This window comes from Martes martes (assembly GCF_963455335.1).
Source record: "Martes martes genome assembly, chromosome: 17".
Lineage (NCBI taxonomy): Eukaryota > Metazoa > Chordata > Mammalia > Carnivora > Mustelidae > Martes > Martes martes.
The window spans coordinates 57,601,220-57,628,226 of NC_137905.1; the positions used below are offsets into that span (position 1 = coordinate 57,601,220).

Below are 27,007 nucleotides of genomic sequence, written 5' to 3' on the forward strand. Positions count from 1 at the left end.
TTGAGGGGCTCGACACGCCTTCGGGAGGGTTTCCATGGTTGGGATTTGGGAGTGTGACAAGCAGGTTGAGTGCGGGTCCAAATCCCACCTCCCCCACCTTCTGGTTTGGTGACTTTGAATCACAAAATATCATAAATAAATATAAATATTAATAAATACCATAAAATGGCATTTTAGGGATTTTTAAGTTTTTCTTTTTTTCTTAAGATTTTTTATTTATTTGAAAAAAAAAGATTTTTTATTTATTTGACAGAAAGAGAGGCAGTGAGAGAGGGAACACAAGCAGGGGGAGGGGGAGAGGGAGAAGCAGGCCTCCCACTGAGCAGAGACCCTGATGTGGGGCTGATCCCAGGACCCTGGGATCACGACCTGAGTAGAAGGCAGACACCCAGTGACTGAGCCACCCGGGCGTCCGAGGGCTTTTTAAGGTTTTTAAGAACGCTGTGTCCTCCTACCTGCCGGGGAGGCACACACGTCCATTTGGTGCTATTCTGGTGGGTTGTTCAAGGAGCGCATTCAGTGACCCTCACTCAGCGAATGGCTCCTTTGATTGAGATCACTGATCAGCTGAAGAAAATTTTCAAATTGCAGCCTCAAAAACTCATAGAATTTTAAAAAATTAAGTCATTTCCATCAGCCGTGAAGCCATCGGATATAAGCAAACAAAAATCTTCAGAACGTTTCCCACTAGCCTTTGGCTCTTGATTTTCTTCAATTGTGGCTGCAGAAACAGGCAACACCATAAGGAATTTTGCTTATTTTTTTTTATTTTTTGCTTATTTTTGCTTTGTTGTGGGCCAGTTTTTCTAAAATGCTCCATTGGGACATAGCATCTTGCCTAAGAGACACTAGAGGCTAAAGGGAAAGTGCGTGCTTCCATGTCTGTCTGTCTGTCCTTCGAATCCTTCCCACTCTTTTCTGCATCGGGAGCTTTGCACAGGTTGTATCCAAATACTCCAGATCATCACCCACCCAGACCGAAACCTGAGGCACGCGTCGGTGAGGTCTTCTCGGGCAGCCCCAGGCTGAACCATCACCCCAACACCCTCCCTGGCTGCCACGTGACCCTACTTTATGTGCCTTCCTTGCAGTGACGGTGATAGCTGCAGTCATATTATCCATTGTCTCCCTGCCCCAGGATGCACACCCCTCAGAGCTAGACATGCCGCACCCACATCGGGGTCTCCTCGGTGCAGCGAGGACGGCTTGCCCATGTGGTTCTGTCTTCAGGCTCCCACGACCCCTCAGGGAGACAGTGTGACAAGGCTGAGAGCCAACTTTGGCTGGTGGTTCAGAGCAGTGTCGTCCAAGATGACAGCCATGAGCCCACGGAGCTATTTAACGTTAGACACGTTAAAATGAAATGAAAGTAAAGTTCATTTTGCTTCTTGCGCTGGTGTCATCTCAAGGGGGACAGCAGCCACATGCGACTGCCGTGTTGGACAGCGTGGGAGGACATGCCATATGTGTGACTGCGGGAAGTGCGGTTGGAACGGACTGGGTAGAGCGTGCAAAGCATATTCAGACGCTCGCTTCCAAAGCCCAGGCCTGCCCGTGTGATTTTGTGTTGACCTTACACTTTCTGGGTCTTAGTTTCTTCATCTGTGCAGTGGGGCCCATAATGGTTCCTATCTTGTAGCATCGTGGGAGCTCCTGGATGCCAAGACACATGGAAGGGCGTTGGGATTATAGCCCACGCTCCAAAACGTGTTAGCTATGCCTGTGATGTCTCCATTTCTACTTCTCCAGAAATTGAGGACCAAAAAGGAGAAAGAGTTTATCCAAGTTCACAGAGCCGGGAGGTGGGAGAGCTGAGGCTTGATTCTGTAGCTTTCTGGTTCCACGGTGGCTCATTCCTGTCACCTGTTGGCAGCCCCTTCTGGGCAAATTTCTGAAAGTCATTGTTCCCGCATATGTTCCGTGGGAGACAAGAGACTCCACTGGGCCCTCCGTCCGGGACAGCTGTGCGGGAACGGAGCGGAGAGCCAGCCCCAGCCCCGGAAGTGGCTCGTCCGCCCTGGGCCCCAGCCCCTGGCTTGCGATTCTTCGGAGGGTGGGGGAAGGACGCCCGACGGCCCTGGGGAGAACAGTGTCCATGTGGCCAAGCGGGTCCCAGCCGCTGGGGCTGCGACGACCCATGTGGGTGCTGCCCCGTGGGAGCGATGACCCTGTGCCGGGGACACAGTGCTCATCCCTCCCACTGTGACCGAGCCCTGGGCTTGCTCCTGGAACTGCATGGAAGGATTGAACTGTTCTCATTAATTTCTCTTTGGGGGAGGGGGGAGGTGCCGCTGCTGCTGCTGCTCTGGTGGTTTAATTTTTAAATTGGGTTAGTTTTAACATGAGCAGTCACTGTGCGTGTCCTTTTTCTTGAAATGCAGGAGTATATTTGATTGTTATTTTGAGGTCTTTATTTTATTTTATTTTTTTAAAAGATTTTATTTATTTATTTGACAGACAGAGATCACAAGTAGGCAGAGAGGCAGGCAGAGAGAGAGGGGGAAGCAGGCTCCCTGCTGATCAGAGAGCCCGATGCGGGGCTTGATCCCAGGACCCTGAGATCACGACCTGAGCCCAAGTCAGACGCCTAACCCTAAAGTTAATTATTTTAAATATACAATTCTGTGACATTTAGCACAGTCACAACGTTGTACAACCATCCCCTGTACCGAATTTGAAAACATTTTCATTGCCCCGAGGAGACCCCATTATCATTCAACACTCACCCCCTCCTCCCTGCCCCTGCCCCTGGTGACAGCCACCATACTTCCCGTCTCTAGGGATTTGCCTCTTCCAGATGTTCATATAAACGGAGTCATCGACGATGCGGTCTCCTGTGCGGGCTGTGCGCCCTGAGCTTGTTTTCAGGTGTACCCACATTGTGGCACATGTCAGGACTTCCTTACCTTCCTAGGGAAATACATCCCAGGAGACGGACAGACCACATTTGCGTATCCGTTCACCCATCCGCAGATGTTTGGGTTTCTCCCACTTTTTGGCTTTTATAAACAGTGCTCTTCTAAACAACTGCAGGTGCTGGGGACCCAAATTCATGCATTGAAATCCTAATTCCTGGCGGGATGCTATTAGGAGGTGAGGACGTGGGGCTGTGATTAGGTCACAAGGCTGGAGCCCTCAAGGATGGGATCAGCGTGTTCCCTCTCTGCGCTCCCTGTCAGGTGAGGACATGAGAAGGCAGCTGTCTCCAGGCATAGATGGCCCCTCCCCCATCTGCTGTCACCTTGATCTTGGACACAAGAGTGTCCTCTATAATTAACATCTTATACAAGTGTGGTACATTTGTTACAACTGATGAATGAATGTTGATACTTTATTATTCACTGGAGTTTATGGTTACGTTAGAGTTTACTCCCTGTTGTGCCTTTCTGTGAATTTTGATAAATGCCCATCATACACCCACCATTGCAGGGTAATACTGAAAATCCCCTCTGCTTCATTTACTTATAAGTAAACTTATAAATAAATGTGCTTTATTTTTATGATGAAAAATTTTAAAGTTTTGCTCATAAAACTTTACGGTTAATGAATGTTTGAAGCCTTGGAGAGTCGGGATGCCTGGGTGGCTCAGTTGGTTAAGCAGCTGCCTTCGGCTCAGGTCATGATCCCAGCGTCCTGGGATCGAGTCCCACATTGGGCTCCTTGCTCGGCAGGGAGCCTGCTTCTCCCTCTGCCTCTGCCTGCCACTCTGTCTACTTGTGCTCACTCTCGCTCCTCTCTCTCTCTGACAAATAAATAAAAAAAAAATAAAATAAAAATAACCTTGAAGCCTTGGAGAAATGCTCAGTGCACACCGTGCATGAAGAATAAAGCACTTTAAATATTTTATGCAGAAAATGATCACTTCTTGAGATATGCATGCATGGGGGCACCTGGGGGGCTCAGTTGGTTGAGTGTCTGGTTCCTGGTTTCAGCTCAGGTCATGGTCTCAGGGTCATGGGATCGAACCCCCTTTGGGCTCCACACTCACCACTTGGGATTCCCGCTTGGGATTCTCTCTCTCCCTCTCCCTGTGCTCCTCCCCTTGCTCACACTCTCTCTCTCTCTCTGAAATAAATAAAATCTTTTAAAAAAGGTACGCATGCAGGGTGCCTGGGTGGCTCAGTGGGTTAAGCCTCTGCCTTTGGCTCAGGTCATGATCTCAGAGTCCTGGGATCGAGCCCCGAATCTTGATCTCTGGGAACCCGCTCCCCCCCACCCCGTCTCTGCCTGCTTCTCTGCCTACTTGTGATCTCTATCTGTCAAATAAATAAACAAATAAATAATCTAAAAAAAAGGTATGCATGCATATCCCATATATTGTGTATTAAATGTATGTACAATCATGATTTGTCCCTATATTGTATTCTTGATACACACACAGAGACGATCTGCACCATTCTGTGTGTTTTAGAGATATACACACAACTAAGCTCAACACTGATGAGGTTGAGAATAGCATTATCTCCATTTTATAGATGGGGAAGCTGAGGGAAAAGGTGGTTGAGTAACTTGTTCAGGGGCACATGGCCAGGGGGTGATAGGCACACGGAAATGCACGGGAATGTGAAAATAATTTTTATCTCTGGGCAGAAGTAGGACAGGTGTTCTTGTTTGCTTGTGGTCCTGTTTTTGGAAACTTACAATTTGTCCAGCACGGGGTCGGCACGCTTCGTCAAGAGTCCCATCGTGGCTGTTTTTGGCTTTGGGGGTCAGAAGGTCTGGGTCACAGCTGTTCTGCTCTGCCATTGGAGCCGGAAAGCCCTCGTGCAGGACACGGAGGAACGGGCTGTGTTCCAATAAAATGTTCTTTGCGGACGCTAGAATTCCACTTGGCATAGGAGGATAGTATTCTTTCGTCTTCCCCGACCAACCGTTTGAAAAGGACTCAGCTCAAGGGCCTTGGAGTAACAGGAGACAAGCAGGACGGCAAGCATCGAGCTGGGCACTTTATCTACAATGTTTCTTTAAGATAAATAAGCAAGGCGGGTAGGAAAGGCAGCTCCCGCATCAGCAGCGGGCCGCAGGGGCCCGGGGCTGGGTGCCTGCCAGCCTCCTGGGCGGGAAAGGGCATGCGTGGGAAGGGAGCTTGGCCCTGGGAGTCTGGGAGGGCAGCGTGACCAGAGTCCTGTTTGTCTTGGAAGGAGAACATCTACCCCACATCCTGCCCCACCATGCGCAGGTGCGAGCTGTTTCTGCGGACGCCCCTGCTGATTCTGCTTTTCCTGGGACTGGCCGGAGCCTGCATTCCCCGTGAAGGTGACGTCCACTCCCACTCCCCGTCTCCTCTGCCTTTCTGCTTGCAGGGGGCAGGGGCAGGGCTGGCTCCAGACCGTCTCTGGCAGTCGGACCAGACTCCTGCTGGCGTCGGGTGTAGACACCCTCGTTTCCCGGTTCCCCAGAGGAGACGGGAGGGTGGGTGAGCTCTGTAAGCCAGCAGCCCTACCAGAGCCCAGCCTTGGAGACAGACTGGCAGTCCGAATCTGGTTTTGTCATGGGCTCTTGGTGCCTTTGGCGGGGAGACACTGCTTGAGGAAGCCTGACCATCCTCATCAGACCAAAGGGCATCATGAGTATCTCAAGTCCATTGACCTTCTGTGTGTCATTGATGTGCATATGTTTGCATAGTGCCTGGGAGTGGACATTCCTACGGTCACAGAGCTCTAGTGAGACCCCAGATCTTTACCATGTAAGGACACCACCTGTTGGAAAGAGCACTTGAGTGCTGAGTTCCTATCGCCTCATTTGCTGCACAGACGTGCATTGAGTTTCTGGCTTGTTCCCTGTGCGCGATGCTGGGAATGCCGTGGGTGAAAAGAACAGACATAGTCCCATCCTCAGAGAATTCTCATGTTACACAAATAAACAGTTCCCAGCGTGGACATCGAGAGAAGTGCTCTCTGGATAAATAACGTTTTGAGGGGAGATGCTAATGGTGGGCAGGAGCTGGCCAGCCAAAGTTAGGGAGACAGTCCGGGCGGGGGGTATGTGCAAAGGCCCTGGGGCAGGAAGGCACTGGGTTCCTTCATAGATCTGAGAGCAGCCTGTGTGTCTGGAGCACAGTGGATGGGGAGAGGGACAAGGTGGGTGGGGATGTCACAAGTAAGAATGGAGAGGAGGCAGAAACCTGCACACAGGGGCTCCTGTGGGTCAGATTAAGATGTGACTATTACAAGGCTGTCAGCAAGGGAGTGTCATGTAGGGGAGTGTGTGTGTGTGTGTGTGTGTGTGTGTGTGTAAATGATCAATCTTGGTCCTAATGAAGAATAGATTGGGTGGGAACCAGGGTTAGGGAAAGACAGAAGTGAAGAAAGACTCCTATAATTTTATTTTTCATTTCATTTCATTTCCTATCTTTTGCAGCTGGATGATTGGGCTGCCCTTAACTGAGATGGGACAGTTCTGCAGAGCAGTTGATTTTTTTTTTAAACTTTATCTTGAAGTCATTTGAGACATACAGAAAAGTCACAAAACTAGACTTCCCAAATACCCTCCTCCCCACCTCTCTTCATGTTACCATCTCACCCAAGCACAGCACAGTGACAATAGCCAGGACCTTGACACCATTACAAAACTACCACCTAAATTACAGAATCTGTTCCAGTTTTACTAGTTTCCCCATAAATGTCCCTTTTCTATCTGAGGATCCCATTCAGGATCCCACACTGCCCCTAGTCATCCCGTCTCCTCACCCTTGCCTTAGTCCTTACGACGCATGGCTGAGTTGGCCAACCTTTCACGACCTTGACCCTTTCAAAGAAGAGCCCTGGTCAGATATTCTGAAGAATGTCTCTCAGTATGAACTTGTGTGAAGTTGTCTCATGATTATGTTGTTTGGGGCACGTTTGGGGCAGGAAGGGCACGGAAGGGGTGCGTCGATGTGTCTCTTTACTTGAGATGTTAACCTGGATCGTTTGGTTGTGGTGTGTCTGCTAGGGTTCTCCACGGTCCGGTAACTGTTTCCCCTTGTAACTAATGAGTGTCCTGAAGGAGACAGCTGGAGACCGTGCAAATATCCTCTTTCTCCTTAAACATTCACCCACCAGTTATGGCGCCCACTCGTGGGTCTTGCCTGCAAAGATGATTACAGTCATATTCACTCCGTGGTGATTCTCTATTTCTCTTGTTCCTTCTACACATATTCATTGGAATTCTTCTGTGAGGAATGTGTTCTATTTATTTATTCAAGTATTCATCTGTATCACTGTGAATGCATGGGTGTTTATTTTATTAACGAAAAATAACATTACTTTTTGGTGGGTGGGCGGGTGATGACCACAAAGTCTCTTAGGGCCACACTATGTTTGGAGAGCCTGGAGGAAGTTCAGGACATTCATTGGTTGCAGGTTCTATTCATGAGACCAGGGCTGGAGATGTCTTGATAACTCTGGACCAGCATCTCTCTTCCCACCTAGTCTTGTAAATGTCTACAGAGCAGGGGCTGAGTCTGAGTCATGGCATCCTCAGCTTCTGGCATACGGCAGTGGCCAGAGTGTGTGCCAAATGAATGTCGGTTGGGTGAAGGGGTGATGGGTGGACCTGAGTAGATTATCGACATGCATAGTGGGTGGGTTATCAGTCTCCTTGAGCAACACAGTGATCTAATGCTGAATTTTCTCCTTACTTCCTGCTCCTGTTGGAATCTGGATGGCTAACACTTTTGCTTCCAGTCGCCATTGAAGAAAAAAGTAAGAACTGTGTAACGCCCAAGCTAGCTCCCATATGTAACCCCCATAGCTAGCTCCTCTCAGATTCCTTCCGATGCCAAGACCCCTCAGGGAATGCTGGGGAAAGGTGGGACTTGGATCCGGCACACGGGCTGTGTCTTGGGGGCAGGGAAGACCTGTGGGCAGTAAAGACACACAAGCTCCATGAAGGCATAAAGACATTAACTGAAATGGATAATGTTAGCATTAATCCTACTCTCTCCCTTGCTTTTATTTTCCATGTCAACCCACTGACTCCTGGTTCTGTTGCCCTTTCAGTAAAATGTAAGTAAGTCCTACCACTTTCCCCCTACGTAACTAGGGAGCCTTTCAACCCGAGAAGAGGTGCAAGGAAGAGGCAAAATTGTTGACCATCATGATCAACCAGGACAGATCCTAGGAGAGGCTCTCAGTCCTGACTCAGACTCCAAACCCAGAATCCGCAGATCCCATAGGGCAAATAGGTGGCTTCAGGGAGCTCAACAAGCCTTTGCAATCATGTGTAAAACTGGGTGTGCAAGAGACAGACAGAGGATCGAGAATTGGATTTTACAGCTTTGATCAGACTTTCAGTAGGATCTGTGAACTTCTGCTCTAAAAAGTGCAGCTGGATTGGGATAGATTGCACATATTCATTTGGTGGGTTTTAGTCGAGAAAAACATGGTACAGAGTGGAGAAGCTCCCCTTTTTTCTGAGTATTAACCTTCTTGGTCTCTGCTGAGAAATGGAGATGACAACTGGTTGTTACGGAGAAAGACCCGTCTTCTGTAACCCTCCCACAACCCTGGTGGAGGGGGAGATGTCCACCCCAGATAACTTGGGTTTCTTTGACTTTGGGATAAATGTTTCCAAAGGGGTCCAGGGCTCTTAGGACGGGTCCCAGCTTTCAATCTTGTTCCTTATCCTATCTGGGGACCTATGGGGCACAAGGAGTTATGAAGCATGACTTGATTGATTTCATATTCTTTCTGAAACTTTATTGGGAAAATGACTCCTGCTGGCTGCCGTTGGTCTTCTCCTTCCTGGGGGTTGCCCATCAACAGTGCTGAAAGGTAAGACTCCGGGCCCACCCGCCTCCCTTTGATTTGACTGTGCGTGTCCGACAGGGGTAATTTCTGCGGAACTTCAGTAGGTCTTTCTTCTCCTGGCTGTCTACAGCCTAGCCTCTAATCTAGAAAGTACAAAATCGAGTACTAGAGTATCTTAAGGAAAACAAAATACCGCCCCCCTTCCTCTCTCCCCTCCCCCTAGCCAATCAATCAATCAAGCAATCAAACCCAGCTGCCCAGAAATTGAGCACATTTTCATAGTTTCTATATGGCTGAAGGAAAGCCATCAGGCCAAGGAGCTAAATCTGAGTCCTAGCATGGCAGAGAGATGATCCGTGACCATTCCCCAGCTCACTTCAGCTCCTTCCAACGTAAAATGCAAAGACTCCAGCCTCCCCCAGGGTTCTGGGCCGCAGCCCCTACCTGCCCAGCACCACCCATTGTGGACTCTACTCCCCTGCCTGTTCCTGACCCCCACCATCTCATTTTATGTTTGGTTTTCTACCTGGGGCTCCTTCCATGACCCCGCCATTCTGTACCACATCTGTGACCTTGACCGCCACCATGCTGACTCTTCTGGATGGCGGCTTCAGGAATCCTAAGTAAGTCCCTTCCATGCTCGTGATGGCTTTGGACTGTGAGCTTTGGTGGGGGACTCGGAGCATGAATTTCTGAGCATCTCCTCATTCCTAGACCAGAGGGATCAGACATGCTCCCCCTTTAAGAACTCAGACACTGGCAGAGAACAGAAAAGAATAAAGAGAAATGATATTAGAGACAAGGGATGCCTGCCAGTGATGATGGGGAAAGGGGGTGGTGGGAATATTGAGGGAAACCCTAGATCATGCCTGAGACACCGTAGCCATACTTCCCAAAGAAGGAAAGTTGTTCAATCTGTTGAGCTGGGGAAATCCATTTATTACAACTATTTCTTTGTTCATATTTGCTTACTGTGAGGTGTATCTTCTTCCTCAGGTATGATGACCAGGTTGTCAACGGATGGTAAGTGGGAAACCCGTACCCTTTCTGGTGTTCCCCTTCTCTTGTCTACAAGGTTATGCGGACTTACGGATGGAGTCATTTACTTATTTATTTCAAATACGTGTTTTATTTATTCATTTATTGGGAAGAGCCATTCTGACAGCATCCAGTCCCATTGTGTTTCTTTGAATTTTAAGGTGATGGAAATTTTTCATTCCTGCGTGGCAGAGCTGGGACTTTACGTGATAGTTATTAGGCTGTAGATTTTTGACATTATAAAACTAGCAGATGCATGTGGGAGAAGTCGAGAGGACATAAAATCAGCGACAGAAATCTTCTCCTCATCCCTTCCCGGGTCCGTCGGGTCTCTGGTGCGTTCTTGCCAGAAACATTCACACATACATATGGTTACCCTCAGCTTTTTGAGTTAAAAATGTTATGCGTTCACCGGAACTTGCCTCTTTCTTTCAAACACCTGAACAATATTTCACTCACTCTGGTGTAATTTAATGAGTCTCCTGGCCACAGAACTTTTGTTTCCCTCTTATCTTCGTTTCCGCTCTGCTTCGGTTCATGTTTATGCTACAACATGCTCGCGCTTCTTCGATTTTCTTGCTTTTCTCATGTTTGCATTGTCTTATGTGTGAGAGAAACTCCTACCAGGGAACCAGCTGGGTCCGGGGCACAGGCATCTAAAATGGGGACAGAGGCTGAACGCATTTACGCTCCCACCAACGACCAACCAGAACGCACGGGGAATTCTCTAACTTCTTGATTTCCGCTGCTGGGATGGCTGGAAAACCTGGGTCCTCATTTCGTACAAACAGGGAGACAGGACACGGTGGGAGTTCCTCCCACATTCATGCACCGGCCCTAGTACCACTTATATTTTTCCTTAAACGGACTCAGTTCTTTTACCTACAGAGAAAAACTCTAAAAGGAAACAAGACACCACGTAAGAAAGTAGAAAGCCAGCATCGTTCATTATAAGCAGACACTGTGAAAAAATATATATAATGAAAATAAAATGTTAGTGAATTCTAACACGATGCTGGTCTCTATCGAGACTTCATCGGAAGCCTGTTCTCCCTACTTCGGTAGAAAGAGCTTTGGAGGTGGGTGAGAGACAAGCCAGCATCATTTTCCGGGGAATGGTGAGGGGAACGGCTCCCCGCTCGACCCCCAGGCTGCTCCCCCTCCCCGAGATCTCGTCAGCCATCACCAAGGGCTCACACCCCACTTCCCAGGGGATGCCCATGGCCCCAGATGCCCAGAAGAGGGGGTGAGAGCTGGCCTTCCAGAAGCAGATGTGGCTGGAGCTCCAACCCACTCCACTCCTTACCTGCCGAGTGACCAGGGACAAGTCTGTGTTCTTCCCGAAAACCAGGGCTAGTACTTCTGACATTGAGACAAAATATACGTACAACTCAGTGCCGGGGAGCTGGCTAGAGCTGCCAACGCCGCCCAGCCCACACTCCGTGGGTTCCGGACTCCAGACCCCTCTTCCCTGCCTGTGCTGCTCGGAGAGAGCACGTTCATCAGCCGGGGAGGAGAACTCCCCGCCGCTGGATCCCGGGAGAAATCCGCTCGTGTCTGCAAGTAACGAGTCCCAAGGAGGGACTGTCTCTCCTGGGAACTTCTCCCCTTTGGTCCCAGACAAGCTAGAACGGCCGGTCATCCTGCTAGATTCCATTTTTATGACGAGGACACAGGCGTGGAGAGGTGGGGCGCGTTGCTGCGGGTCGGAAAGCCAGTGGGTGTAGAGCCGGCACCTGGACAAGGGTCCAAACCGTGCACTGCCGCGGCCCTGCTGCTCGGATGGGGTCTGAGGGCCTTCAGCTCACCTGCAGGGCTTTGCGTCACGTAGCTCCCCGCACTCTTGGGCCGTCAAAATTCTTCCAAGGGCCCAGGCTCCGTCCTACCCAGCACCACGCCCTCGCTGGTCCCTCTGCCTGGGACGTGTGGCTGTGCCCGCGTCCAAAGTCCTTCCGCGATTAACCCTACTTGTGTTTCAGGTCTCAGACACAGGGACAGTGCCTCCGAGATGCCTTCCCCGGCCCCCCCACGAGGTCAGCAACCACACCCCCTACATGTTCCCACCGAACCCCGCAGGTTCACCCAGACACGCTCCCTGGCTTGCACTCCATAGATGGCCCTTGTCACTGCCTCTGTGACTTGACTCCCTGAGCTCCAGGACCTCGTCCGCTTTGCCGTCCGTGTGTCCTCGCTCCTTGCACACCGTAGAAGCTCCATCCAGAGCTGTGGGGGAGACACTGACTGCACGATGGAGTCCAAGCCTTCATCAGCTCATCTCCAGGGGTCCTTTGCCGCTGCTCTCTTCTGACCGGTCAGGGACACGCGCCTGCCGGCATCTAGGCTCCCAGTCTTAATGCCCATTTCTTTCTCTACCCCGTGCCTCCATCGGGACCCGGCTGCCTGCGTTCTCCTCTCCAGACAGGACAGAAGAAGAAAGTGAGTACCGTGTCCTTGAGATTACATTCTTGTAACCCTCTCTGGGCCTTGAAATTCCTTAAAATACGTGGGGAAGGGTTGGTCCAGACCCTGGCCTTTAGACATTGGCTTGGGGCCAGGAGCACAGTCGGTAGAAACAGACTCCATTGGAGATTCTCAGCCTTGGCGTGCCGCCGCCGGGTGGTGAACCCCTCGGGGGGAGATGGCGTGGGAAAGGGAGCTTCTCTCCTCCTCCTCCGAGGCCAGGGTTTGTCCATCTTTTAAATCCATGGCCTAGAGAACGTTCTGGGACACAGCTGGGCTGCACAAGTGTTTCTGGAAGGAAAAGAACGTCCCCTACAACGGCTAATGCCTGCTCTCTTTGTTAATTGGGAGGAGTCGAAGAGAAATAGTGGGGGAGTGTCTGTCTCTGTTACATGAGTGAATTCTCACAACAGCACCATGAGCCGTAGGGAGCTCAAGTCAGAACACATGGCTCCCACAAACACTGATCATCAGAGAGTTGAAAAAACAAAACAAAACAGAACAGAACGAAATGTGATTTTCTGAGTTCCACCCACAGTTTTTGCATGAGAATACCAATGGGTGGGATCCAGGAACCTGTTCTTTCAAGAGGTGACTCAGATGGTTGGAGAACCACTGAGCTAGAGCAGGAGTTGGCCAACTAGAGCCTGGCCCACTTCCTGGTTTTGTTTTGTTTTTTTTTTTTAAATAAAGTTTTATTGACACCAAATCACGCACATCCATTTATGCATCCTCTATGGCTGCGTTCTTGCTGTCAGGACACTCGCATAGTCACAGCTATGACTGCTGACCCGCCAAGCCTAAAATAGCTACTATCTAGCCTTTTATGGAAAGAAGATGTTTGTTGGGGCACCTGGGGGGGCTCAGTCGGTTAAGTGTCTGGCTCTTGATCTCAGGGTCATGAGTTCAAGCCCTGTGATGGACTCCGCAGTAGGTGTGGAGCCTAGTTTTTAAAAAGAAGATGTTTGTTGATCTTTGAGCAGGAGCAATGCCTCTCAGGGTCTTTATTCAAAATTAGGATCCCATCTCAAACTACCTGAAGAATCAGAACGTCTGGGGCAGAGCTTCAGGCTCCTTGTTTGTAACAAGCTTCCCAGGTGGTGATCCTTGAACAGGCTAGACCCACCAACGTCAACTCCATAAGCAGATTGTTTCGTGGGGCCCATCATAATTTATGGGGGGGGTCAAGTGGACAGATAAAGAAGTGGTGCATTCCCCTCAATCTTCAGTCCCAAGTCCCACCTCTACTCTCCCCTTCAGGTGGAGAGATGGTGAATCCCTGGTACCCACCTGTGTTGGGTCACCATGTGGTTCTTCTAAACGCCCTTGGTGACCGTATGGGTCTCCCTTCTTTCACTCATTAAGCAAGGTGATGATGTCCGTGTCGTTTTAAGATGGCTTCCCTATGGCTATGAGATAGATGAGGATTCAATAAAACAAAAATGTTTTTAAAAAGAGCGCACAAGGAAACTGGTGATCTGAGCACGTTCTGCTGTCTGAGTACTGGTGTAGTGCTCACGTCAGTTTACTGGTTTTGACAATGTCCTCTGGTTACATAAGATGCCACCACTGGGAGAAGCTGGACGGCCATCACACAGGACCCCCGTGTGTACTATTTTTGCAATATTTTGTGAGTTCATAATTAGTGCGCAATAAAAAGTTGAAAGTGATTTTAAGGTTATTTAATGAAGGAATAATGGCGTGTCCTTGGGGCGCCGTTAATGTGGTCTTACTCTCCTGCCCACTGTTTTCCATATTGACTTCCTGACTTTCGGTTCTGCTGCACCCTCCAGTGAAAAGTGAGTTATTTTTCTTTTTTTAGGGGTCATTGGGGTGTGTTTGGTGTTATGAAGTATAGGAAACAAGAAAGAGAAGGGGGTCTTTGAATTGTTCTCTTCGATTTAGGGCCCAGGTTGAGAGAGACCCTCTGCTGGGGGGGTCTCAGTCTACACCCACTGCCCCCACCTCGCAGGAGGCTCGGGGTGAGCTGTAGGGCCCACCTGCCCCTCGAGGCTGTGGGGATAATTGGGATTGGGCGCCTGGGACTCGGGTGGGTCTGAGGCTGCTGGTATGACCAGGTATGTGCGCACATATGCATATGAGGTCCCCAGACTTTATCAGATTCTCAAAACCCGAGGACCACTGCCCCAGAATTCAAGGATGTATTGAGTTACATGTAAGAGGTACAGCCCACTCTTTCCTGACCCTCAGCAGAGAAATGAGGTAAAATGGACCAAGGGGATCCTTTGATGATAATCTTTCTAATCTCTGGGGGATGAATCCCCCCATCTCCTCGGGTACCTGCAGCTTCTGGCCACCTGGACAGATGTGTCTCCAAAGGGGACAAGTGTAGTAGAAGCAACCCGCACTGGCCCCCAGAGCGTCCCATGAAATCTGGGGGATCCCCTCCTTGCCCTCCTAGGGGAGGGTCTCTTTGGGAACCATCAGGGTGGGGTGAGCTAGGAAGGAGCCATTAACACCTCGGTCCCCTCCTTTCTGTTTCTGTCGGTGCCCGACGGCCCCTACTGGATGTTCACCCTCCTGCCGCCTGCACCTCAGCAGTACTGAAAAGTAAGATTCTGATTTCACGTTGTCCCCCTCCCCCAGCTTTGTTCCCTTTCTTGTCTCTGCTAAGGGGTCCATTCCTAGCCATGGATCATCTCTAGGGAAATTTCTTTAAAATCCAGGGACTTGAGAAAAATAGCTGTCCTACTTTGACTTTCAAAAAGGTGGGGTGTCCTATGGGAACCAACCTCCCTCCTCACCTCGGGGATATGGCGATGATATGGTGATGATGGTGAGGATAGTAATGAAAATCCAGTAAGAATTTCCCAAATGCCGGGCCCTGGAGGTGGCACCTTTGAGGTATCAAGCTCTGTCCCCCCCGCCACAACGTCTTCGCAAAGTCAGCATTTTTTGTCCAAAGTCTGCGAGGGACTTACAACACGGGGACACTAACTATAGGGGGAGGGCTGGTGGCTGCCTTTCCAGCTTAACCCCAATCCAATGCAGGTGTCTTTAGCCGTTTGCTTCCCCCCGACCCAGACAACGAGGCTTTGGATGGTCTCCCCTGTTCACTGCCAAGTCCTAACTGATCACCACACCTCCCACCCCGGGCTCTGCTCTCATGGGCTCCCAGTACCCCACCTTCTGATCTGGTGATGGTGATGTTTCCTCCTTATGGCCTCGTCTCTCATGACTCTTGGACTCAACACTCTGGACTTCGTCCGCCCCCATGGCTTGCTTCCCGGACACCGTTTCCCCTGCATGGGCAACACCAGAGATCCTAGGTAAGAATCCCACTCCGAGCATGCGGGGGGGGGGGGGTGGTTTCGGTGGGAAGCTTGTCTGGCATGTGCCAGGATATGTGCCCAGACCCTGCAGGGTGGCGGGAACCCCAAAGATGAACCCCACACGCTCGCATGTCTACGCGAACTCGTAGTCTGTTGGGGGAGACGATGGTTATAAGGCAGTAGGGACCCGTGTCCCGAGGGAGGTGCCTGGAATCCAGCAGGGCTTCCTGGAGGAGAGGGAGCTTGTGTTGAGCTTGTCAGGTTGGGGACCCGAGGGCACTGGTCATGCTGCCCCCCGCGGTGCTCAGCGGGCACTGTCTTCCGTAGGTTTGCTCAGCCTCCAGGTGTTGAACGGTGAGTAGCGGCCGAGCCGTCGGGCCCTCCTGCTCGCCTTCACCCGCGTGCACCGAGACACAGAGCCCTTCACTCCTCTTCTCAGCGTTGGAAGAGAACTTGAGAGAGCACCGAACCTCGCACTCCCCCTCTCACCTTTGTGGCTCCCATCATGACTGGTTCAACATTCCGGTCATTCCTCCAAAATGCTGATGAAGACTGGCTCCTCTGGGCCAAGTCTGGCTCTAGGACCCGGGAAAGAGTAGGGAACCAAACGGGCAGAAATCGGTGCCCGCGTGGGCTTGCGTTTGAACAATATAAGTAAAGGAAGTAGGTGAAGCGTCTGCTGGAGGGGGGTGAGTCCTGTGGACACGGAGGAGAGGGAGAAGGAAAGACAGTGTGGGAGAGGTTGACAGGTTTCTAGCGGGAGCCGAGGGCAAGTGACAGTTCAGCAGGGAGCCGGGTCGACTGCCTGGCTGCCGGCCGTGCCAAGGGTGCTCCAGGCACAGGGAACAGAGTGGGCCAAGGCCACGAGGCAGGCGAGTGCCTGGGGACCACGGGCCGCGAGGAGGCCACGGCATCCCCTCCCCTCCCCATCCGAGGCACCCAGAGGCACTGCTTCTCTCCCTTTCGTGCTCCCTTGATGATTTCCTCTTCTCCTCTTTCTCCTCCTTGTTCGCTTTTAGAAGAAACAAGCGGTTGCAAGGAAGGAGGTAAGTCGTGCATTTGCACCTTTTCCTGCCCCGAGGACAGTGAGCTCCTTCAGCCCGGTTTCCGAAAAAGCTGCAAAAAGAGAAGCCTCCAGGTAACCACGGGCCGTGAAGGTGTCTGTGCGAAGGGCAGCCAGAGCCCTCGGGCCACCCTGCTCCTTCGTGCTGCTCATGGGTGCCAAGGAGACCCAGCACACCAGGTAGGCGTGGGACCCATTCCTGTTCCCCCTGGAAATGACATGTCGGTCCCCAGTGTCAGGGCTGCGTGGCCGAAAACCGAGAGAGAAGAAGCCGGGCAAGAAAAGTGAGGTTCCGGGTGGCCCAGATAGTGGTCAGAAGTACTTAAGAAAACCTTGCTGTTATTAAGTTCACAAATTAGCTGAAGAATTTCACCAGAGAATTATAGTTTGTTTAAAAAACAATAGTCAAATGGCAATTCCAGAACTGAAAGTACGTAACTGAAATGACGAATTCAGGGGTTGGTCCTAACAGCCGAAAGCACGGTCAGGGAGCTAGAGAACGGGTCAAGGGGAATTACTCAAAGTGAACCACGGTGGCTAAATGAGTAGAAAATACACAAAGAAACACACAAGACTTAGACCCAGTGAAAGCTGCGACATACTCGAAGTGAGAATTTAAGAAGCTGAAGTGAGAGAAAATGAAACTGAAGTGATATGTCAAGAGTTAATGGCTAAGAATTTTGCATTTTAGTAAAAAATAACCATCAAGCAACAGATTTTTTTAAAGTTCTGAGAGGGGCGTCCGGTAGGGCTCAGTTGGAAACTCATGCAACTCTTGATCTTGGGGTCGTGCGTTCAAGTCCCACGCTGGGGGTAGAGATGACTTAAAAAAAAAAACAGTTCTGAGAACCCCAAGGGGAATGACTATAAAGGAAACTACTTCTAGGAACCTTGCCACAAAATAGTTTAAAACCACAGACAAAGAGAGCGTTTTTAACTTCTCCCTCCCACAAAAAATCTATAAGAGAGAGACGGAGAATTTGAAAGGAAAGTAAGGAGACTCTTACCGTAAGACGCAAGTCTCTGAAGTAAGAGGGAGCCGGAATACGATTCTGACACCAGACACTGCGGGTTCGGAGTCAAGAAGTGTCCGAGGGACGAAGAGGGACGCTGAAATCGAGGAAGAGATTAATCCACCAGGAAGATACGCCAGTTCTCAATCTGTTTTCACACGGCGGCCGGCTTTTGCATAAAAGGGAAAGCAGGGCAAACCACAGGAAAAAATAGAGGCGTCCACGACGTAGTGGGCGACTTGGACGCCTCTCGCAACAGGAGCAGGACAGGTCGATAAAACTGCCTGCGGAAGGTCTAGAGAGCGACGAGCAAACATGCCGTGGCTGACGTGGGAAGAATGCTGAGCCCAACCCCAGGGGAGCACGCAGCTTCTTCAGTGAACGTGGCATTACTTTCCTTACCGAAACTGGCTGCACTTTTGTTCACAAAACAAGCCTCCGTCAAGTTCAGATTGAAGTCATTTATTGTTTATTATTCTTTTTTATATCAAATAAATCAAATCTGTTTGATAGAGAGAGAGCACAAGCAGGCAGAGGCAGGCAGAGAGAGGGGGAAGCAGGCAGCCTGACGCGGGGCTCGATCCCAGGACCCTGAGATCATGACCTGAGACAAAATTGAGTTGGACAACTGAGCCACCCAGGTGCCCCAAAGCTTTTTTTTTCCCCAAAAAAGATTTTATTTATTTATATCAGAGAGCACATGAGCATGAGTGGGGCAGGGGAAGAGGGAGAGGGACAAGCGGACTCCCCACTGAGCACAGGACCCAGTGTTGATGCGGGGCTGGACATGGGGTTCGATTCCAGGACCCTGAGATCATGACCTGAGCCGAAGTCAGACTCTTAACCGACTGAGCCACCCAGGCGCCCCAAAAAAACTTTGCTCAGAGAGAAATTTATAATCGTAAATGTGTACATTGAGAGGAAGGAGGGAAGGAAGGTGGAAACGCAGAAAACCAATGATCCGGGTACCTATTTAAAGAATTTCGAAAAAGAGAATGAGATTAAACCCAAGCAGAATAAAGGAAGTGATGAAAAGCCAACGATAAAAATGTACACTAGTAATCAACAGTGCTAACAGCCGGTCCTTTGGAAAAGACTGATAAAAACGTAGTTCTCTAGTATTGCTGATGAGAAACAGATAAAAACAGGAGAAACAATCACCAAAATCAGGAGGGAGGGATCCTGCAGGTATTAAAAGAATAATAAAGAAGATAGTTTGAAAGACCTTACGCTGGTAAGATGGCAAGTGTAGACAAAAGACAAAATCCTAAGGAAACGGGGAGGACCAAAAGTGAAACAAAAGAAGGCTGGACTCGCTGAATAATGCTTTGTCAAAGAAACTGAGTCTGTAATCAAACAAACTTCCCAAAAAACAGACAGACACAGACACTCCCGGGGTCAGATGGCTTTTAGGGAGACGTTACTGTGTACACAGTCGAAATTGGAGGTTTTCTGTATGTTATACTTTGCTAAAATGTTTAGAATGAGAAGAGCCGGAAAGCCCGCTGGAGGGGAAGGGACACTGGCGCATCAAGTTAGGTCCAAGTTTAGAAAGATCCTCCTGGCACCCTTGTGGCTGAGGGCTTCAAGGAGGAGGAGGACAGCTGGTGAGGCAGGCACCTTGGGGCGGAGCGGAGGGAGGGGAACCGGCAGCAGGAGACCTAAATGTCCCTTGGAGGGGCAGGCAGGTGGGGACGTGGTTCGGGAAGGGCAGGGATTTCCAGGCGGGAAGGGCACGCCTTCAGCCGGCTTCATTCCCTCGGGGCCTTCCCAGAGAAGCTCTCCCTGGCCACCACCGCCCCCAAGAAGCCGCCAGCCAAGCGGACCAGATGGAACATTCTAAAATGCGCCTACATGATGGTCACCTTCTTGTTTGTGTCCTACAACAAAGGAGACTGGGTAAGAAGGAGCCTGTTACCCAAGGGGGTGGGGGAGGGGAGGCGGAAGGGGTCGAGCTGAGCTAGAGGAGGGAGGGCGCGAAGGAGATGCCAAGCAAGTGAAGGGGTAGGAGAGAAGCCCCTCAGAATAGAACCAGCCCTCCTTCCCGCCCTCCCTTACCCCCTCCTTCCTCCCTCCTCCCCGCACTCCCTTACCCCCTCCTTCCTCCCTCCTCCCCGCACTCCCTCCCCGCCTCTCTCCACGGCCTACCTCCACCCCAGCCTCCGTCCTCAAGCTTGAATAGAAACCACCCCCTTCTGTACTGACTCGGCCCCAGATGACCCTATGAAACACTACCGTCCACTCCTTCTCTCTGCCTCTGCCTCTGTCTCTCTCCATGTAAGGTAGGTTCTTAAGGACCCAGTCATTTCCTAAGCATTAAACAGAGGTAAGGGGGCAGGGAGGGATCAGGACTTGGAAGACCATGGCCCAGCAGTCGTTCGGTTCATCACACGTCCAAGTGCGTATATGCGCAGCAGGTCCCTCGCTGGACGCTGGGGACTACAAGGCCCCACGAGGTCCCTGGACCCACAGAGCTCACATGATAGGGGGCAGGACAGACAGGAAACGAGCCAGGAGCCCCAGGAAAGGAAGCAATGCAGGGGACCTCTCGCAGCCTGTAGGGCAGTGGCCAACTTCGCCAGAGAAGGCGGGGGGACCGGAGAAGCCGCCTGCCTTGAGAATTGCAGGGAGAGCTGTTGTGAGCCAAGAGAATGTGCAAGGCAAGGACCCCGAGGCCAAAACGTGCCTTTGAGGGACCAAGGGAAGATGTGCGGGAGTTGAGAGGGGGCAGAGGGGGTCCAGACCCCGAAGGGGCCTCCCAGACCATGCCAAGAAGGAAGCTTTTATTCCGAGTCTGGTGGAGAGCCATCTGCGAGTCCGAGTCCAAGTACGGACGGGTCACTGCGGCTGCTGCGTGCGGACAGTGACGTGGCATCAGGGCAAGAGGGGAAGCAGAGAGACTGCGAGGAGGCGGCCCGGCTGCCCGGGCAGGGTGCGCGGTGACGGGAGTGGGCACGAGGAGGACCTCGGAGCAGGTCTACGAGGCTTGGCTGGGTGGGGGGAGGGAAATGGGACCAATGAGCTGGGTTGGGTTTGGGTGGTTCTCCAGTCGGCCGTGGGGATAACCTTGGCACCCCGAGGACGCAGCAGCATCTGGAGACACTGTTGGTGGTCTTGCCTGGGGAGGGGGAGCCATGGCATTTAGTGGGTGGTCTTAGACATCCTGCGTGGCGCTGGACAGCCGCCCCCACGACAGGGACCTGGTCCGGATGTCAGCAGTGAGGAGGCTGCGAAACCTCCCCGCTAGAGGCTGATGCCCCCCGCCTTAGGGGGTGGGGGAGAATGTGGGAGGTGAGCCTGATGGATCCGGGAGCCCCCAGGATGTCACGGCGAGAGGAAAGGGGGGGACAGGAAAGAAAGGAAGGAAGGAGTAGAGGAAAAGGGAGGGGAGGAAGCTGACCTGCCTCACCCTGACCAACTGCGTCTTCCTGTTTCTGGTTCACTTTCTCGTCAACTTCCCAAGTGTTACTGTCACTACTGCAACACAGAAGAGGACATCAGGTATGTCATGGCCGGGAAGGGCATTTTGTCCACAACTGGGGCGGGGGGCTTGGCCCCGTTGCCTCGAGGCTGAGAAGGGAACCCCAGGTGTGTTAGGAAACGCCCATGGGAGAATCTCGGAGTTGTGTTCACCAACAGTAACACTTAGGCCCTCACGGCGCGGAGCAGGCTTCACCACCGTCCCCCTGCAGAGCATTTCCCCAAACGCTGGTCAACTCCCGGCGTCCCTGTGGGCGAGCTCGGTCTGGACACCTCTGTGTCAGGCTTCATTCGCCGAGGAGCCTGTTTTCAAGGTCATCTTCAAGGTCGTCCAGGCGGAAGCAGGGCTCGGTTCTTTGTTCTTTCTTCCGGCCGAGTCACATTTCGTGGGACAGCTAGACCGCATTGTGTTTATCCGTCCAAGAGCCGAAGGACCTCTGGGCTGTTGTCACCTTCTGACTGTGGTGGATGGCGGCGCTTCGAACATCTGTGTGCACCTTTTTGTTCGAACCCTTGTTTTCCGTTCTTTCGGGTACAAGCGGAGCGGCGGAAGGGCTGCGCCACCCGGGAACTCCGTTCGGCGTCCTAAGGAGCCACTCCAGGGTGGATCCTTGGTTCATTACAAGGGTTAAATAGCGAAATTTATGTGATGCAGATTTTACCTCAATTTTTAAAACTATAAAAAGTGGGGGAGGCTGGAGTCACCCTGAGGCTGTCGCCTGTGGACCCCTACACTACACTGTGAGACCCCCTGCGAGGAAGAAGTCCACCCGATCAATTCTGGGGGCCCCAGTACACAGGGCAAACCTCACATACTCCCTCCAGGCTCCTGTGTGCCCGGCTGGGGGTACAGTGAACCTGGGGGCCGCAGGGGAGCTGGGGGTCAGAGGGGCCCAGGCATGGAGGTGTGGGGCGTGGGGTGACAGAGAGTGTGCGGATGTTGCGGTCTGATGTGTGGAGGGGTGGGGGGTCAGAGGGGCCAGGAGCACCGAAGGGCCGGGGACGGAAGGGGTGGGGGGACCCAGGGGCTGCCGCAGGGGAGGTCCCTGTGGTCACCGAGCTCGCCCTCCATGGGAAGGGTAACCGGCAAGCAGGCGAGTGGAAGGCCTAGCTGTGAGGGGGATACGGAACTGGAGGGGTGGCCCGTTCCCCGGAGGGGCAAGAGCCCCTGGGAGGAGGAGGCACCTGCTGGGAGTGCCCGAAGGAGCCCCCCCCAGACTTAGGGCCCTGCGTTCCGACTGGTAGGCACACCTACCTTTCTCTGCTCTCTTCCCCCTCCCTCAGGACCGACCCCTGCTGCTCTTTCTAGCAACCCTGCTCCGTCTCCGCTCCGCGGCCCTGCTCAGTCCTTCATCTGCCCTGTAGTCTCGCCTCCCGAGAAGCCTGTCGGCCCCAGAAGGCCTGTTTGGAGGGTGAAGAACTGGGGTCCTCTGAGGGTGACACCTGTCTGCCCAGAGGCACTGCGGGAAGGTGTCCCTGAGGGTCCCGACAGGCCCAGGGTGAGCGAGCACCGGGGGGGGGGGTCGCCCCACAACTGCTCTCCCTGGCCTTGTTCAACCTCCCCCACTGTTCCTCTGATTAAACCTACACTAGCTGGAGCAGCTGAAGGCTCAGTTCTTCCATTCACGGGGGGCCAAGGGTGCCCAGAATCATATACGCCAGTTCCGGCGACAACCTTTAAGGAGCTTCCGCTAGGCTGCCTGCTTCCGAGGTGAAGAAAATACAGCCCAGAGGGCTGATGATTAGTCCAAGGTCAAGTGACGGTGCTGGGGTTTGACCAGGTTTGACTCATCACAAAGTATTTTTATTTATTTATTTATTTTTGTACAAAGACTGAGGAAATAGGGATCTGAAGATGGAGTGAGCCCAAGACTAAGCCGTTCCCAGCTCTCCAGCCTGCGGACTTTGTTACCTTATTGCATTGGAGGATGTCCGTGGTCCTGGCTCAGAGCTTGGGCTCTAACAAGGAGACAGGTTTCTTTTATTTTTTTTTTATTAACATATAATGTATTATTTGCCCCAGGGGTGCAGGTCTGTGAATCACCAGGCTCACACACTTCACAGCACTCACCATAGCAATACCCTCCCCAGTGTCCATCACCCAGCCACCCTCTCCATACCCCCCTACCCCCCGCAACCCTCGTGAGATTAAGAGTCTCTTATGGTTTGTAGGAGACAGGTTTCTTGAGTGTAAATTCCAGCTCCCGCCCCTTACTGGATTGCAACTTTGGGGAAGTTATTGTCTATCAATGCCTCATTTTGTCATCTGTAAGATGGGGGTATTGAAGAGTAGAAGCCCTCCCATCATCATGATCAGAAGCAGTCATTGGTTGGTTCAGCAAAAAGTTCATTAAAGGGGTGCCTGGGTGGCTCAGTGGGTTAAGCCTCTACCTTCAGCTCAGGTCATGATCTCGGAGTCCTGGGATCGAGCCCTGCATCAGGCTCCCTGCTCAGCGGGGAGCCTGCTTCCCATCCCCCCACTGCCTGCCTCTCTGCCTACTTGTGATCTGTCTGTCTCTGTCAAATAAATAAATAAAATCTTTTTTAAAAAAGTTCATTAAAATAGGCAGTTGAAGGCGTGCCTGGGTGGCTCATTCAGTTAGGTGTCTGCCTTCGGCTCAGGGATCGAGCTCCGAATCCCGCATCAAGTTCTGCTCAGTGGGGAGCCTGCTTCTCTCTCTCCTTCTGCTGCTCCCCCTGCTTGTGCTCTGTAAATAAATCTCTGTAAAATAAATAAATAAAATCTTTTTAAAAATAGGCAACTAAAAACACTTTAAGATGCACAGATGTACACTCATTTGGTCCAAGAGAACCAAGGTTTTGTTTAGTGTTTAGTATGGGTCTGTGGACCAACAGTTTTCAGCTTGTCCCTTCAAGCGGGAGCACAACCACAAGCACTCCTACAGAGCACCTGGAAGGTAGAAATCTTCTAGAGAACAAGAGAAAAAAGTCCATTCTTGCAGCTATCTTGCCCATTTGAATTTAACACATTTTTTTTGTTATTGTTTTTTTAGAGAGAGAGAAAGAGAGAGAGAATGAGGAAGCACAAGCAGGGGGAGGGGCAGAGGGAGAGGAAGAGACTCAAGCAGGCACCACACCCAGTGTGGAGCCCAGTTGGGGCTCAGGTTCATGACTCGGAGATCATGACCTGAGCCGGTATCAAGAGCTGGACACTTAACCCACTGAGCCACCCGGGTGCCCCATTTGCGTTTTTTTTTTTCTTTAAAGATTTTATTTTATTTTAAGTAATCTCTGCACTCAGCCTGGGGCTCAAACTCACAACCCTGAGATCAAGAGTCACTTGCTGCACCGACTGAGCGGGCCAGGCGCCCCCTTCAGGCATTTCAGAAAGTTTGCTCACCTTGGGCTTCCTGCCGCCCGGAACACCCACCCGTGTCTGAGAGAGGGGATGCGAACATCAGTTACCCCAGGAGTCACCCAGCAGTGGGGTCTGCTTACGAAAGGTTCTACGGAAACTTCCTCACAGGGTTATTTTCAGGTTTAAGTGAAATAGTATTTGTCAAACACAAGGCCTGACATTGTTATATGGTGAGTTACATTGTTACCTAGGGCAGCAGGGGCCAATCAAAATCTCACGCGAGCCACGGGGACTTAAAACTTTCTAGGGGGCACATTAAAAATTAAAATGATGCTGGTCAAAAGGTTCACACTTCCAATTATAGATGAGTTAAGTTTTGGGAGCGTAATGTATGACATTAGACCAATATTGTATTATAGACTTCGAGGTTGCTAAGAGAGTAGATCATAAAGGTCCTGAACACACACACACAAAGAGGTAATTTTATGAGATGATAGAGATGGTAACTAATCTTATTATGGATATATACAATATATACATGTATATATACAGGTATATATACAGTATATACATGTATCAAATAATCATGTTGTGCCCCCCAAAACTATACAATGTTATCTGTTAACTGTATCTCAAAAAAGCCAGAAAAATGTAAAAACAAACAGGTGAAATCAATGTGAATCAGTAGTATATAAGATTTAACTCAATATATCCAAAATATCATTTTCATACTTAACAGATAAAACCATTATTAATGCTTTGGCTTATATCCTTCTTTTTGGGGGCACCTGGGTGGCTCAGTGGGTTAAAACCTCTGCCTTCGGCTCAGGTCATGATTCTGGGATCCTGGGATGGAGTCCGCATCAGGCTCTGCTCAGCAGGGAGCCTGCATCCCCCTCTCTCTCTTTGCCTGCCTCTCTGCCTACTTGTGATCTCTGTCTGTCAAATAAATATCCTTCTTTTTGTAGTAAGCCTTTGAAATCCGGTATGCATTTTTCACTTACGGCACAGCTCAGCTTGAATGCTCGTTTTTCACCAGACGTCACTGATGTGTAATTAGATTTCATGAAATTTAGCTGAAAAAGTGGATGCACATATCCAGATTGTTCTAAACACACTTAAAGTCTGTCAATCATTGACTCAACTAGCAAAGTTAAATGTTCAGTTAAAGTTCAAGAGTCGGTTCCTAGTCGTAAGCTAAGTGTGGTCTCGAGCAAGCACTGGGGGACGTTTTGCAGGACACCTGGCTAGGACCCTTCAGGACTGTCAAGGTCACGGCAAACAAGGAAAGTCTGAGAAAAGGGCTGCGGATCAGAGGAAGCTGGGGAGACTTGGCAACTGCACGCCACGGTGCTCCCGGAGTAGAAAAGGACCCCGGAGGGCAGACTGGGACCGCGGGAATGGGCTGGAGCTCGGTTAACAGCTTTGCTCAGATGCGAGAGGCTTGTGTGCACAAACGTGCTGCGGTCCTGAGAGGTTAACGCAGGGGAAGCCGGGGGACAGGGCCACGTGGGCACCCTCTACCTGCAACCTTTCTCTAAACGTAAAATTGTCGCCGAATAAAATTTACAATGAAAATATCCAATTCTTCAGGTGCACTTTGATGAGTTCCGAGTGTCCTCGAAGTGGAAAATGATGGGGATGGACTTCCCAGGCTCGCTTCTGGGCCAAGTGCGGGTCCTAACTCCGCCCTCACCCTCTGGCTCCTCCCACGGGCCCGCCCCACCCCCCTCCCCAGGCGCATGCGCCCACTGCCGCCTCGCGGGGCTCCGCGCGTGACGTCAGCGCTCAAGAGGCGGGCCGGGAGCCGGGGGTGTTACCATGGTGACAGACGCCCCCACAACCGACCCCAAGGCCCGCGAACCGGTCGGCCCCTGTGGCAGGACCTGGCAAGCGGGGCCGGGGAAAGGAAGCAGCAACGCCGGCGTCGGAGACCTTTCTCGTTCCCCGGCGCCTCCCGGTTCTCTGCCCCTCGGAGACTACAACACCCAGAAGTCGCTGGGCCCCTCTTTCTCAGACAGGCGGTCTGACGGTTGCCCCGGAGACAGCCGGACGCCGGACGCCCGGCGAATGAGGCGGGGCCAGGCTGGAAGGAGGCTTCCGATTGGCAGAGACGCCGCACGCCGGCTTTGAACGACAGCTAGGGGCGCGCATGCGCACTGAGTGGGCCCCGCGCGCGCTCGCCGCCGGTGCTGTCCAGGGCTGCGCGGTCCCCCGGGCGCTGTGGCAGGTCGCGCTGGTGGAGGGACGCTGAGTCCGCGCCGGCGAGCGGCTCCCGGCCCCGATCCCGGAAGGGTGGGCTCCGAAGGTCGGCCTCTGGGGTGAGTGCGACCCGCGGCCCCACGCCCGGGTTGCCGGGTCACAGCCCCACGCCCCGTGTGGCGTCGTGGCTCCCCGCGGCGGGGAGAGGGCGCGTTTGAGCAGGTCGCGGATTCCGAGCCGCGCCCCCTCCTCGGGGCGACCCCCTTGGGACCCCCCGCCCCCGCCGAGGGAAGTGTGGGCCGGAACCCGCTCGTCCTCGGTGGGCCTCGGTTTCCCCTCCGTGAAGTGGCCTTCGAGGCGCCGCGGCCCCTCGGTAGCCCCGAGACCCCGGGCGGGGGGCGCACCCC

At 51.9% G+C, this 27,007-nt stretch overlaps 1 protein-coding gene across 1 annotated transcript; it reads left to right on the top strand.

Moving 5' to 3' along the window:
* Positions 1–5,171: 5,171 nt before the first annotated feature.
* Positions 5,172–22,679, top strand: EDDM13 (epididymal protein 13; the record flags this gene model as incomplete). Its single annotated transcript, XM_080828638.1, has 7 exons — positions 5,172–5,256; positions 15,851–15,877; positions 16,543–16,569; positions 18,937–19,206; positions 19,374–19,498; positions 21,063–21,100; positions 22,364–22,679. The coding sequence occupies 7 exons, from the start codon at positions 5,172–5,174 to the stop codon at positions 22,386–22,388; spliced, it is 597 nt and encodes a 198-aa protein (XP_080684764.1). The 3' UTR covers positions 22,389–22,679.
* Between the last annotated feature and the right edge of the window lie 4,328 nt (positions 22,680–27,007).